At 33.3% G+C, this 13,452-nt stretch overlaps 2 protein-coding genes across 3 annotated transcripts; one reads left to right on the top strand and one right to left on the bottom strand.

Moving 5' to 3' along the window:
- Positions 1 to 527: 527 nt before the first annotated feature.
- Positions 528 to 4,053, bottom strand: LOC118055220 (uncharacterized). Its single transcript, XM_073410725.1, has 5 exons — positions 3,801 to 4,053; positions 3,549 to 3,709; positions 3,378 to 3,458; positions 967 to 1,090; positions 528 to 874 (listed from the first exon to the last, which is right to left on the bottom strand). Exons 1-5 carry the CDS (start codon positions 3,945 to 3,947, stop codon positions 827 to 829), a joined length of 561 nt encoding a protein of 186 aa, XP_073266826.1. The 5' UTR covers positions 3,948 to 4,053; the 3' UTR covers positions 528 to 826.
- Positions 4,054 to 8,879: 4,826 nt separating this feature from the next.
- LOC118055208 (xyloglucan O-acetyltransferase 1) lies at positions 8,880 to 10,980 on the top strand. Of its 2 annotated transcripts, XR_004688626.2 has the most exons (3): positions 8,880 to 9,326; positions 9,452 to 10,795; positions 10,927 to 10,980. XR_004688626.2 is itself a non-coding variant. In XM_035067033.2 (2 exons), the coding sequence occupies exons 1-2, from the start codon at positions 9,137 to 9,139 to the stop codon at positions 10,540 to 10,542; spliced, it is 1,281 nt and encodes a 426-aa protein (XP_034922924.1). In that variant the 5' UTR covers positions 8,880 to 9,136; the 3' UTR covers positions 10,543 to 10,980. The 2 variants fall into 2 exon arrangements, 1 of the variants encoding a protein (XP_034922924.1); XM_035067033.2 differs by having other exon boundaries at positions 9,452 to 10,980.
- Positions 10,981 to 13,452: the final 2,472 nt, after the last annotated feature.

Here is a 13,452-nt window from a genome sequence, read left to right as displayed (position 1 = left end):
GTCATCCCTATGATTGTGTTTGATTAATTCAAGCAAATAGTATATGCTACTTTATTTTCAAAAAGATTTAACCCTGCTCCTAGATACGACCACCCATCCAGGTTAGTCAATGGAGTATCATATCATCCGAATTTAACCTAAACAAGTCAATGTTTTAGCCAGTTTAAATAGAAACCTAACCTAGTATCCGAGTCTAGCTGTCAGGTTTCGGTCTAATAAGCCTAGGTTTAACAACAATGCACTCTACCGATCACATTCTACTTTCTTAGCAGACAAGGAATCCCGTTAAATAACCTGATAGAGACAGGTCTCAACTACATAATTGTAGACAGAAACGACTACAAAGAAAGCACTGGGCCGTCTTGCTTTCAACCCAAGAATAAAATATTAAACGCCCGATCACCACACCTTAATAGCAAATTTACAGGTAAAACTATATGGTAGGAGCTCAATAATGACGACTGTGAAGAAAATGACTGAGTATTTTAGTGATAGTTGGCAGCAGACTTATTTCACACACAGCTGAGGATATTGCAGCATGCACTTAACTTTTATTGCTAAAGAAACCGGGTTAACTTACCCATGCTTTACCGCACAACACCTGATAATGATACAATTAAATTGCCAGTTGGAGCACAGTGAAAGAATTGCTACAAGTTAATTTCTAGGTGAAAACTAAAATTCCCTTATCAATAAAATTAGAATCGTCTTAGCTTATGGAATTATGCTTTTCCCAGAGATGGCTGTGCCGCAGTCTGGTGGGTACCCGTAATAATCCATTTCACAAGGTGCTTCCCAGGCAGTCGCGGGATGAGAAGTAAAATCTTCACCGACTTGCACCACGAGCTTGCAACCTCTTCCTCTCGAGCTCGAGCTGCAAAGGGGCATACATGAACAAATCATTTTCTTTTTCTACTCAAACTTCTCAAAATAACACAAAATTTTGTACCCTGTTCAGTGTCTTACCACTTTCTTCACCCGGTCATTAGCAGCAGGAGTTCCTCCACTGACGCAATCAGCTAAGTATGGACTACTAACACGCACTTCATTCATAACAACTATGACTGTTTTGTCCCAGCGAACTGGAAGCCTGATTATATATACATTGACACCACTCGCAAAATTAGCCACTTCATGTGATCGAATTACAATTTGCATAAAAATATATAATATTGCAACTTGACAATAATTCATAGCCAAAATTTAAATGACACAACAAGACAAAGGCAATGAAGAATCTCTCAGAAGCTTATTCAATCAAGAATACGTGTAAATACACACACAAGCAAAAACAAAAGAATCAGCGTATTGTCCATGCACTCAAGACTGTGAAGGTCAAATGGTAGTTTACAGGTGCACAGCAACTGTTACTATATGTATGCTGTTGCTTCCGTCCAAAAACCTGTGAAGTCACTGCAACAACAGCAATGCCTGAATCCTAAAACGTATAGATAAGTTAATCAAGGAAATATATAGTGAAAAAGAATATGCTGCCTGGCATGAGAAGTTACAGTTAATGTCAGCGGTAATTCACTATTGGCTCTATAAAATGCTCACTCATAGATCCAGGAATAGTCCTTGCTGACATCACAGTCTCCAAATCTAGCGCATCCATATTATTAAGTTCATATAATAAATAAGAGTTCACCGGTATAAACAAACAAAGCACTCAAGAATAACATGCAGCTGGTCCAAATCAGTAGTGAATCCAGTAGCGATCCACAGAGCAGGAGGGATAAAGTGAGAGGAATCAATCATCTTTCATAGCACAGACAACTCTGATTCATGGGCACCGGTAATCAGCTAAACAGGTGGGACAACGAGGCAAAAGTCTTTCCGTGGATTCCTTACCTCAGCTAAACATAAACAGCATATCATCTGAATGAATATAAGAATAAACTAATTAAAACAAAAGTGTTATAATTTCTTAATTCCAGTTTAAATCCCTAATCTGTCACATCTTCTAGCAGTCAAATGCCCCTTTCTTCTTTCACAATTGCTTCCCCTTCAGTTTTCATATCAATTAATGACTTGTAAAAATACAGGTTCATAATTCAAGCATGGTTCACCATTACTTAAACCAGTGGTTCCGTAGGGTAGCTTATTCAACTTTTTAGCAGTCAATTTCATTTGATACAAACGAATTTTTTGGATAAAAGAAAAATTTGTGAGTGAAGAAAGGGAATTGAATTATAACAAGGAGAAACATTTGATACCACAGAGCCAAACACTATAAACAAAACTAGCAATTAAGATGGACTGCATGTGAGAAGAGAACTCACGCCAATATCATCCAGAGCTTTTTGATCTCTCTTAGCACCATCTGAACTCCACATTGCACAAACAATGTCCCTAACTCGTACATAATTTTCAAATCCTTCTCATCTGATTAACCAAACAAAGGAAATCCTAAATCCATTTTTAGCAGTTTTCCTAGAAATCCTGCAGTTTAATCTGTTTCAAAGCATCTATGCTTTGCTCCCAGACTTGGTTATCCTTCAACAATATTCAGACCCTAGGCAACTTACATATTTTGCATCAGTTCAAAGCCTCCACAATCCCAATATAGCAGATACCAGCCAACTAAAAAATACATTAGTCAAATTTCTTTAGCCAGTCCCTATTCGAAAATCACTCAATTAATTCATCAGTGAGTAAAAATAACCATCCTCTGTCAATGCTGAATCAATCCTATCACACCATTCCTTCAGTTCATTTGAGCTATACATGCACATCTCATCTTTTAGCATTTTCTGTTTCATATTATAGCCAGTAACCCTTGTTCAGCTCCAGCCTAGGTCATGCAGCATTGTGCCGTAGGCTACATCTCCCAATGCTCAACAATCAAATATCACTAACAAAATGCAGATTTCTAACCTTTCAGGCCCCTAAATATGCACTTTATTTCTCACCCTCTGATGTTTCCTTCTCTGTATCAAATAAAAGAATTCCGCTAAGAATAAACTATGTGCATCTATATAAACAACCTTGTCAAAGTCCAGTACATTAACGCTTCATCAATAACAAATCTATGGCAGCTTCAGAGAGCAAAAGCATACAAGGAGTCCAACAAAAAGCATTGCACGAAAAAACAATCTATAGCATAAATCAAGATTATCCGTGATAATTTCAACTAATATAACAATTAACAAGTAATAAGCTTTCTTACCAACTTACAAGTACGTATTCTATCATCATATTGCCAGGACATCTACAACCTCTTACATTATATGTTAAAACTCAAAAATCATTGCAGATTATAACGATTTGCGTGTGAGAAACTACGTGAATTCAATGAACAAGAAAAAATTTAGAAACAAAATACACTTGCTAGCAACAAGATATAACCCCGGAGGAATAAGAATAAGGGCACATACGTCTTAGACAAGGCATCAAAAATGCTCTGCGCCTCAGCAGTAACTCCCACTCCAATCCTCTCAGCATCTGCTTCTGCTTGCCTGCAAACCCAGTCCAATCAAGCGTTTCCCACAAGACTTGAAAGAGAAAAAAGAACCACAAACCCCCAGACGGGTTACAATGAAAATCACCTTAAAGCCAGTTCCTCCCTGGCTTGAAGACTATGGAGATCAATATAACACTTCTTGATGTCAAGTGGGTCCTCAGCTTGACCCAGCAAAGAAAACTCCTTGATATAATTTGCTTTCAAAAACCTTATGTTTCTCTTCGGCCCATGTTTCGGTCCCTCTTGTGAAACAAAAGAGTCAAGAAATCCCAAACAAAAAACACAAAAGTACTGATATTTAAAAGAAATATAAAGGAAGGTTAAAGTTAAGGATATGAAGAACGAGAATGTTGGAGGGGCGGTCGAAAGTCATGACTTGTCCATTGAATTCTTCGCCTAAGGTAGTTTTGATAGAGAGCAAGCAGCCCACCGCAAAGTCCTCGCCGCTGCTGCTGTTGGTGATGTTGCTACCTTCCATGGCCATGCCTGCTGTCTATTGTTCCTGCTCTTGATTCAGCTTTGCTTCCTTTCGCCCGGCTTTTCTTTCTTTTTATTTTTTGGGGTTATGTTTGAGAGCTGGGATTCAGTGGGTTCGTATGGCCTGAAAGCCCCATTTATTGTGTGGGCTGGGTGTTCAATCCTGATTTATTAAATTAAGAGATTTTTTTGAAAAATAATAACTTTGTTTACTTTAGTTTTATTTTTCTTTGATATTTTCATGTTGTTCTTGATGTTAAAAATAAATTTTAAAAAATAAAAAATAAAAAAATATATATATTTTCAAGAAAAAAATACTTAAAAAAAATCATTATTATACAATACAAATTACAATTTTAATTTGAATTTTATTCCATTTTGTTTCTAGGCATCATAATTGGAAAGAAAAAATTGAAAAACCAGTCTCTTTTGATGTATTTTTTTATTAAATGTATATAAAAAAATTTAAAGGAAAAATTTAACATTCAAAACATTCAATTCAAAAAATAAAAAATATATATATCCAAGTAAATTGGGGTTAACATGTTCAATCCACAATTTAGACCATGCACTCCATTGAATTTAATATTTTTTTATTTTCATAATCATTTTTTTGTTTAATTATACCTTCGAACATAAATTTTATATATATATATATATATCAAACAAGAATTTAAGGGGAGAAAAAATAGGAATTGTTTGTGGGGCTAAAATAAAAAATAACCTAATTTTTAAAAAATTTGATAAAAAAATGAGGTTTTTTTTTCTGGTTAACTTAAAAAAAATATTTTAAGATCAAAAAAATGATTGTGTTTTTTTTTAAAAAAAAATTTGAAGAGGTTAAAAACATATTAAATTTTTTTTTTTTAAAGTAAAGTATTTGGGCTTCCCACACGCCTGACCTATGAAAGGGCATGGCTTGTGAGCTAGGCTTAGTCCATAAGAAAATCTCAAACAGCAAATCATTTGTTGGTCTAGATTCCAACAAACCATAATTGTTGAAAAATCAGACCCTGGGTATTGTTTGGCCAAAAAAATTGATTTTTTACCTATTTATTTTACCTAAAACACCTATTATCCTATACACCATAAACACCTTAAGAAACTCATCCAATGCCTAAAAAATAAAAAATAAAAATACAAAAACCCAAAACTAATCCTAAAATAAAAAATATTGTCAGACTTATATTTGTTTTTTTAGACAATTTGAAGGTAAGCAAAATATATAAGTGAAACTTCCTTTATTAAATGAAACATATTAATACATAAATTGACTATTTAAGTTGCTGAAATTAGTGTTAATGGTGATTTTTATTATTGCTAGAATTCAGTGATTTTTTTTCTTTTTCCTTAAATCATAAACTGGAAAAAAAAAAAAAACAAAGTTTTGAAATGATTTATAAGATATTTTTGACAGAGATCAAATAAAATATACAGCAAATTAAAAATTATCTATACAAAGCTAAAATTAAGAAATCTTGCCAGGCATGGGAAGATGTATTAGGCCGCAAATTTATTATATCCTTGGATTAGTTATTGCACACGCGTAAAATTTCAATCGCTGAGAGTGTATTTAATTTTGATTAACTTGTAGACTGGTCTATTAAATAAACAAAATTTACGTAAGTGTACGCACCATGTCAAAATTACTGTGATAATCACATTGCCTACTCGCTAATTGTCTCTTCATAGTTTATTTTGTTAATACATAAGGATATATATATATATATATCTCGTTTCATAAGGTTTCAAGTTAAAATAAACATACTTGAATGTTATTTTATATGAATTCCTTTTCTTTCTTTTTTGATACGTATAACATTTTGTTTAAAATAATAATACTATAAAAAACAAAGTTATTATAGCACGATGACATTAAAGAAAAGAAAGTTGATTGGTAGTGTCTAAAACGTAAAAAAAATATTATTTCTGCAGGGTTTTTTTTTTATTACCGTGTTAATTCATTCATTCATCTATTTTAAAAAAAAAATTAAAGGTAAACCGTCGTCTGGAAATGAACGACACCATCATAGCCATTCACCTCCTCTGGCCAAGAAAGGTGGGTGCAATATAATGGCCCCTTCAGCATCATTTCTCTTGCGACAACTCAGCTGGCCTCCTTTTCTGTCTCGGCATGATGCATTGTTGGTCCATTATTCAAGAGCCAGCGCCTGGCATAACATTATAAAAACATTTATTCCTGTAGACTTCATTTTCTTATTATCTCCCGCGTGATCCGTGGTCTGTGGCACAAATTACCAAAAGAAACTAAAAAGGCTCACTTATTACTGCACACGTAGATTTATCCGTACTGTAGAATGAAATAGTTAAATGATGATTTTACTCCTAGAACCACCAAGCATAAATGGTCGTGGGAGCGTGCTACAATAATTTTTTTACTGTTTTTTTAACGCAACACGATGACTGGTATATTCTTCGAGTGAAAAATTAATCACTGACAGGCAGCGTTATTTTTAACATTAAAATGATCACACTGTCCTTGAACTAAAATTATCTTTGCTTTTGGGTTAAGGATTTTTTATGCTCCTTTAGCCTTTTTTTTTTTTTTTTTAATTATTAAGTTGATTAGAAATAATTTAATATTTAGATATATATAAATATATTTATTAATTTTAAAAAGTTGTTAGCGTTTCTCTTTCACGCGGATACATATGGGTGCTCTCGTGCTATTCAGATGGCATGTATAGTGTTTTTCGACAATCAAACCTAGGCTTTCACAACAACGTTTTAATTCACATTGTCATCTGGTGCGTGGTAAAAGATGAGAGTATGAATAATCTAGAAATTAAAAAAAAAAAAAAAACATCACATTTGAGATTAAAAAGAAGAAAAAAAAAGCATTAACCAAGACAATAATTAACAAATAAAGGCAGCAAATAAAAAAAAGGGAAAATCAGTTTAATTGATTTTTTCTCCTGGTTTGATTTTGTAATTAATTTTTTACTGGTTTCTACGGTTTAATTGGGTGGTTGTAATTTTTTTTCTACACCCCTGTTATGGTTCTGCTTAGGAGTATAGTTATAGTTGTTTTTCAAAATGTTTTTATGCTGAAATATATTAAAATAATATTTTTTATTTTTTAAAAAAATTATTTTTAAAATAACGCATCAAAATGATTCGAAAATATATATAAAAAATAATTATTAATAAAAAAATTAAATTTTTATGAAAACGTGATTTGTAGGTGGATCACGTTAGTTCAATATCTGGAATATATTGGGCCATTAAATCTTCTGTCCTTGCTCTGGATGCAACCATACATAACATAACATACAGGATGTCTAGATCGGATCTGAATCATGTATTCCCAGCCTAGCCAATGCAGCCATTAGCTGGAGAAAAATTATATTGTTCTCTTTAGTTTTGAATATTACAGATAAATATTTAGCTACGACGAGAGGTCCACTCCCGTGAGCCACCGGAATAGATTCTCATCGTTTAGCTAGCGTTTTCTAATTAACAATACAGATCGTGAAAGCATCGTGGTATAGCAATACGCATTCAAATTCATGGCAACTTGTCAAGGTGCGTGCGACCTCCCTCCCTCCCTCCCATACACAAAAGGTCAAAGAAGCAAAACTCCAAATTATATTGCATTCTTTACTTGGCAGGCTCATACATTTATTCAGCAAAAAACTAATATATGAGTGTGCTGAGAGCATTTGAAAAAAGCTGGGGGGTGCGTGCTTCAAGACATGATTGAAACCTAGCTCTCCCCCACTTGCCCTTCATATAATCGTGTGTGTGTGTGTGTGTCTATATATATATATATATCACTGGAAAACGTGGAGAAGGTCATGTGGACATGGACGATTGGAAGAGAAAACACAGTCACGTCAAATACAGGTTTTTTTTTATTAACATGTTTGTCTTTCTTGCGATGCTGGATCTCGATTTCACATGGTGGTCATGGTTTGCTTTAATTTTTTATTTTTTATAAATTAATATATTTTTAATAGTTTTAAATTATTTTAATGTGCTGATGTTACAAATATTTTTTTTAAAAATTATTATTTTAATATATTTATAAATAAAAAAAACTTTTAAAAAACAATTCACATCACATTTTGATGCTGAGTATTTCCAAGTGATGATGCTGATAATTTCCAAGTAACGAATTGATTCATTCATGCAATCTATTTAGCATTTATGCTTTAGCTATTTCTTGAGAAATAAAAATCGTTTTCTGGTCCAGCCAAACAACGAGTTAAAAGGATAACTACTTTTAATTATTAAAATGTAACATTACTATATACAACACAAATTAATGTTAATTTTATGTTATCTTAACTTATATTGTGCTTTTATTATTCTCTTACAATTTATGTGATTAAAAATATAAAGCAAAAAACAGTTAGAAATTATTTTAGAATCGTAAGATATTTTTCCTTAAAATTAACTCTCCGACCAATATAATGGCATCCTGCATGTCGGAAATAAACAGACAAAAGCAATACATTCATACCTTAGTTAAAGCCTCATAGAGATTTTACCCACACGATGTAAAATAAAGTTATTCACAATTTCTTAAAAACAAAGGGCATTATTTTATTATTTTGCTTTTTGCAACAGATGAATTTACTCATTATTTTTATTATATTTTATTTTATTGGATCGAATGCACTCATAGCCTAACAACCCGCAACGTGATTTAATTAAAGCTTACTGTACTTTACCCACAAAAACATAATATCAAGTTTCAACTCAAATTAAACTTGGAAAGTTGAATCTAAAAGCTTTTAAAAGACAAAAAATAAAAACAAACCCCACAAATCATACAAAGAAGAGGAGGGCACAGGGCTTGTACCAATCGGCAAACAAACAGACGTAAATACCCACAAGGTCCATAGATCAGGAAAAGGAAAGGATAAAAATAGGTCAGAATAGCAAATACTAGAACTACAAAAGAAGGGTAACAAGTAATATTCACAAGGAAAAAAAAGAAAAAGAAAGGTGATAAAGAGGAGTAATAGAGTGAAGCACCACTTGTTCCAAGAGCTATACAGCTTCGTGAAATGAGGTGGCAGAGCCATAATATAAATGGAAAAGGAGACGAGATTCTCGGCGTGACTCTGACTGCTCCATATCAGACCACCGCGACATGATCTCTCTCTTTCCTCTTCTCCCTTATCTCTCTACACTTGGCCAAACCATCTCTTCCCCCAGCATTTCAGAATGGGCAGCCCTTTCAAAGACCACCACCACCACTTCTCTCTCGCTAAGAAGCTTATTCCTTGGACCTTTTATGCGATGCTCCCTTTAGTTCTCTTTCGCTTGTACTTTTACCCTTACCCCTTCCACCACATCACCACTCCCATTCTCACCTCCTCCTCCTCCTCTGTTTCTTCTCCCACTCCTTTCGAAGGTACACTCATTTACTTGAAAATCAAAAGTAAACTACGAGTAATATTTCTTTAATTAAGAATTTATTGAAATCTTGCTTTACTCTTTGACACCAACAATGGCTTTTCATTATGTTCTTTATTGCAGAAGTGGAAACTTCTTGTGACTACACCACTGGCAAATGGGTCCGTGATAAAAGAGGTCCGTTGTATAACGGCTCAGCCTGTGGTACAATCAAGGAAGGACAGAATTGCATCGCTCATGGCAGGCCCGACATGGGTTATCTCTACTGGAGATGGAAGCCAAAGCATTGTAAGCTCCCAAGGTTTGAACCCAGTACATTCCTCCAACTCCTTAGAAACAAGCATTTAGCTTTTGTCGGTGACTCTATGGCGAGAAACCAATTGGAGTCACTTCTTTGCATGCTATCCTCTGCCTCTGCCCCTAATCTTGTTTATCGAGATGGTGAAGACAATAAGTTTCGTAGATGGTTCTTTGAGTCTCACAATATCACCATCTCAGTTTACTGGTCCCCATTTCTCGTGAAAGGTGTGGAAAAATACAATACCGGTCCCAATCATAACCAGCTGTATTTGGACCACGTTGATGAGAGATGGGCTGCTGATATGAATGGAATTGACATGATTGTGTTATCAATTGGTCATTGGTTCTTACATCCTGCAGTGTATTATGAAGGCGATCAAGTGCTGGGTTGTCATTACTGTCCTGGTCTTAATCACACTGAGATTGGATTTTATGATGTCTTGAGGAAGGCTATAAAAACCACACTTAAGGCTCTAATTGACAGGAAAGGGGCTAATAGCAATGGTATTAATGCATTCGTGACTACCTTTTCTCCTGCCCATTTCGAAGGTGACTGGGATAAGTTAGGTGCTTGTCCAAAAACCAAGCCTTACAAGGAGGGAGAGAAAGCACTTGAAGGAATGGATGCAGACATGAGACAAATTGAGGTTGAAGAAGTGGAAGCAGCAAAAATGAACTCTACACACCTTGAAAAGTTCAGATTAGAGGCACTTGATGTTACCAGTTTGTCATTAATGAGGCCAGACGGTCACCCAGGTCCATATATGCATCCATTTCCATTTGCCAATGGCGTTACTGAGCGCGTGCAAAATGACTGTGTGCATTGGTGCTTGCCTGGGCCTATAGATACTTGGAATGAGATATTGCTTGAGGTTTTAAAGAAATGGGACTATGAATCAAGAAGAGAAGAATGAGTCATGACAAGGTTACTGTGTAAGAATGTTAATTTCGATCTATCTGGGCGGTGGCTGGTTTCGACTGATCAAGAAGATGGGATAAATGGTGCCAACCATGATGATCTTTGTGGACCATGCTTTGGTCTGGCTAAAATGTATAGACGATGTCAACGTAAGAACATGGCCATGGTCCCAACAATTTGCAACCTTCCGCCGAGGAATTTGTTTGGGTGTGGGTTCGGATGCTGCCTAAACCCCTTTAATTTTAAATGTAAGTTTCTTTTTATTTTATTTTTTCAAGTTTACCCATTTCGCTGTGGAGTATGGAGATTTCTCAGTCAAAAAATTTACTTTTTATTGGTATGGAATAGTTTCCATGATATAAAATTATGGTCTGTTTAGGTGAATTGAATTGATCAAAGCAAGAGGCAATGCTGGTTCAAGCAAGTTGCAATACTGCAGATGTTGTTCAAAAACAGACTCCCTCGAACGTTTATTTGCTTACAACTGTGGCGGCATGCTCGCCGTCTCCCAAAAGTCAAATTGAAATATTATTATCCATAGCAATAAAATAAAATAAAATAAATTGAAACTCTATTCTCTTTTGATCTTTGTGGGGTTCCATTTCTTTGAGCTCAAAAACCTATGCAAGGGATCCGAAGTTTCTCCATGTGGCTTGTTCATGACGATGGAGACCTCGTTATATCACTGAATTCTCAATCATATTCCTTATTTATTTATTTATTTAATATGAATGTTTGGACTATCTTGTATATAATTTGATTAATTTTACAGGTCTAAAACTAATAACCATGTGAGTTTCCAATGACTCTAAAATTTATAAACTCGAATTAATAACTTTTTTAAAAAACAAATCTAAAACCTGATTAGTTAAGTTACACCTTTATATTATTCTCAATCATATTCTTTATTTGTTTTTATTCAACAAAACTATTAAGTGATCACATGAAATCTCGTAGTTTTTTTTTATTATTCTCAATTGATTTTACAATAGAATGGGAAGTAATTGCACAGTAATCTCTAATATAATTTATATATAAATTGACTATTTATTTTTCTGAATTGTTGATTTGACAACAAGTAATGTGATCTTATCATTTACCACGTCCTAGCATATTCTAAATCAAGAACGAATGATGTAGATTAAGTATATTTACAAATTATCAATCAAGAGGTCTTCTACCTATGTTGATATGGGAGGTTCTACAAAGCTGAAGATTCTTACTTATCCTCCGCAGTATATTCTATATTTAATTTAATACATGATGATATTACTATAAAGTTTATGTATTATAAATGAAAGTTTTAAATTTGTCGTCAAATTTGCTTCAAGTTCTTCGATGCAATAACTAATAAAAACATCAAAGACCATTTGATTAATACAGGATCAACAATAAAGATTATGGCAAAAAAAATTACCAGGAACCATGAAGACCGGCGCCGTGGCGCGGATCTCCGGGCTAGTGATCATCGGCTACTAGCCCGGAGATCCTTAAATAAGCATAACAGACAGGAGTTTACGCGATGCTTAGACGATCCATTACACATTGATTGTTTTGTGCAGCACAGACAGAATCTGAGGATTAAAGCCCAAGATTACATCTTTGGTATGAACAATATATCAACGAAGCTGCTGGTAAGCTTCCAGGATCAAAGAAATTGAGTGGAATCTGTAATAAAAGAACCAAAGGAACAATATTGAAAACATTGTGCCACCAAATTGCTCTCCGTTCTCCTTTTCATTTAATAAAATTCATGAAACTGAAAATCAAAATATGAAACAACATGGTTATAAAATTGAAGAAAGCGAGCTTGTGTTCGAAGAGATTGTGGAGGTTAGAAAAAGAGAAGTAAATGGATATTGGTTTATATATATATATATATATATATATATATATATATATATAAAAATAGGGTTTGTATTGTAAATGGTGTTTTTTAAAATATTATTTTTTAAGTTAATTTCAATAAGAATTAGGTAGGAAATCATAAGCTTTTTCAGTAATTCAATTTTATTTGAAATTTAAATTATTACTGCATAAAGATTCCAAAGGAATCTAAAAAAATAATTTAACCCTAAAATTAATTATACATCAACAAAATACAATAAAATAAATAGTAAAAGTATCAGATTAGGTAATGGTGGCTATCTAGGTAAATCCAATTTCTACTTCACCCAGTTTAACTCAATTAAATTGATCAAATCCGATTTGATTAAATTATTTATATTAGTCAGGATACATAAATGTTACTTTTAAAAAAATATAATATGAATTATATGTAAATGTTACCTTTTTAAAAAAAATTACATATATTATTTTTTTCGAAGCATAAAAAAGTGCCCACAATATTGACCACAAAGTCAACGATAGATTTTGTGTTCTTCACATATATAGATATCTGTAAAGTTCTATAAAGGCATTTTTAATGGCAAAAGTTATTTGGCATGGGCTAAATTTTCAATTATAGTATTTTAAATAATGTGATTTTTTAATTATGTGATGCTCCAATAAAAAAAGAAATATTTTAAAAAGTTATTTTATAGTTTACATTTTAAGACAAAAAATAGCTAGTTAAAATTTCCCTTTCATTTTATATTTGAAAAGGTAGTTAAAGTTTTCGTTTTCTTTTATATTTTCCCTTAAAAAACATATAGGAATCACTCTTTATTTTAATAAAAGAAGTTTTAACATCCCATATATAGCTATTTATTAAAGATCCAAAATCATTAAATAAAATTTGATAATTATATTTTTCAGCTCTTGTTAAAGATGCCCTAACATCTATATCATAAATAAAGTATCTACACGAGCGTGGCTAATTGGAGGTGGAACTTTTATCTTAGAAAGAATGTAAAGGCGAAATTGAAACAAATGGAATTTTCTTTTTACCACGTAAACAGAAGCT

Source organism: Populus alba, chromosome 8, assembly GCF_005239225.2.
Source record: "Populus alba chromosome 8, ASM523922v2, whole genome shotgun sequence".
In the NCBI taxonomy this organism is placed as follows: Eukaryota; Viridiplantae; Streptophyta; class Magnoliopsida; order Malpighiales; family Salicaceae; genus Populus; species Populus alba.
The sequence above is the reverse complement of the archived record's forward strand: the minus strand, read 5'-3'. Positions and strand labels throughout refer to the sequence as shown.

What these genes read in the sequence shown, in the direction of transcription:
- LOC118055220 (XM_073410725.1), bottom strand. Translation starts at nt 3,947, where the DNA reads ATGGCCATGGAAGGTAGCAACATCACCAACAGCAGCAGCGGCGAGGAC. An exon ending in CCTCCAACATTCTCGTTCTT is followed by an intron (nt 3,710 to 3,800) that starts CATATCCTTAAC and finishes TCTTTTGTTTCA; the next exon opens with CAAGAGGGACCGAAACATGG. An exon ending in ATGACCGGGTGAAGAAAGTG is followed by an intron (nt 875 to 966) that starts GTAAGACACTGA and finishes GCCCCTTTGCAG; the next exon opens with CTCGAGCTCGAGAGGAAGAG.
- LOC118055208 (XM_035067033.2), top strand. Translation starts at nt 9,137, where the DNA reads ATGGGCAGCCCTTTCAAAGACCACCACCACCACTTCTCTCTCGCTAAG. An exon ending in TTCTCCCACTCCTTTCGAAG is followed by an intron (nt 9,327 to 9,451) that starts GTACACTCATTT and finishes TCTTTATTGCAG; the next exon opens with AAGTGGAAACTTCTTGTGAC.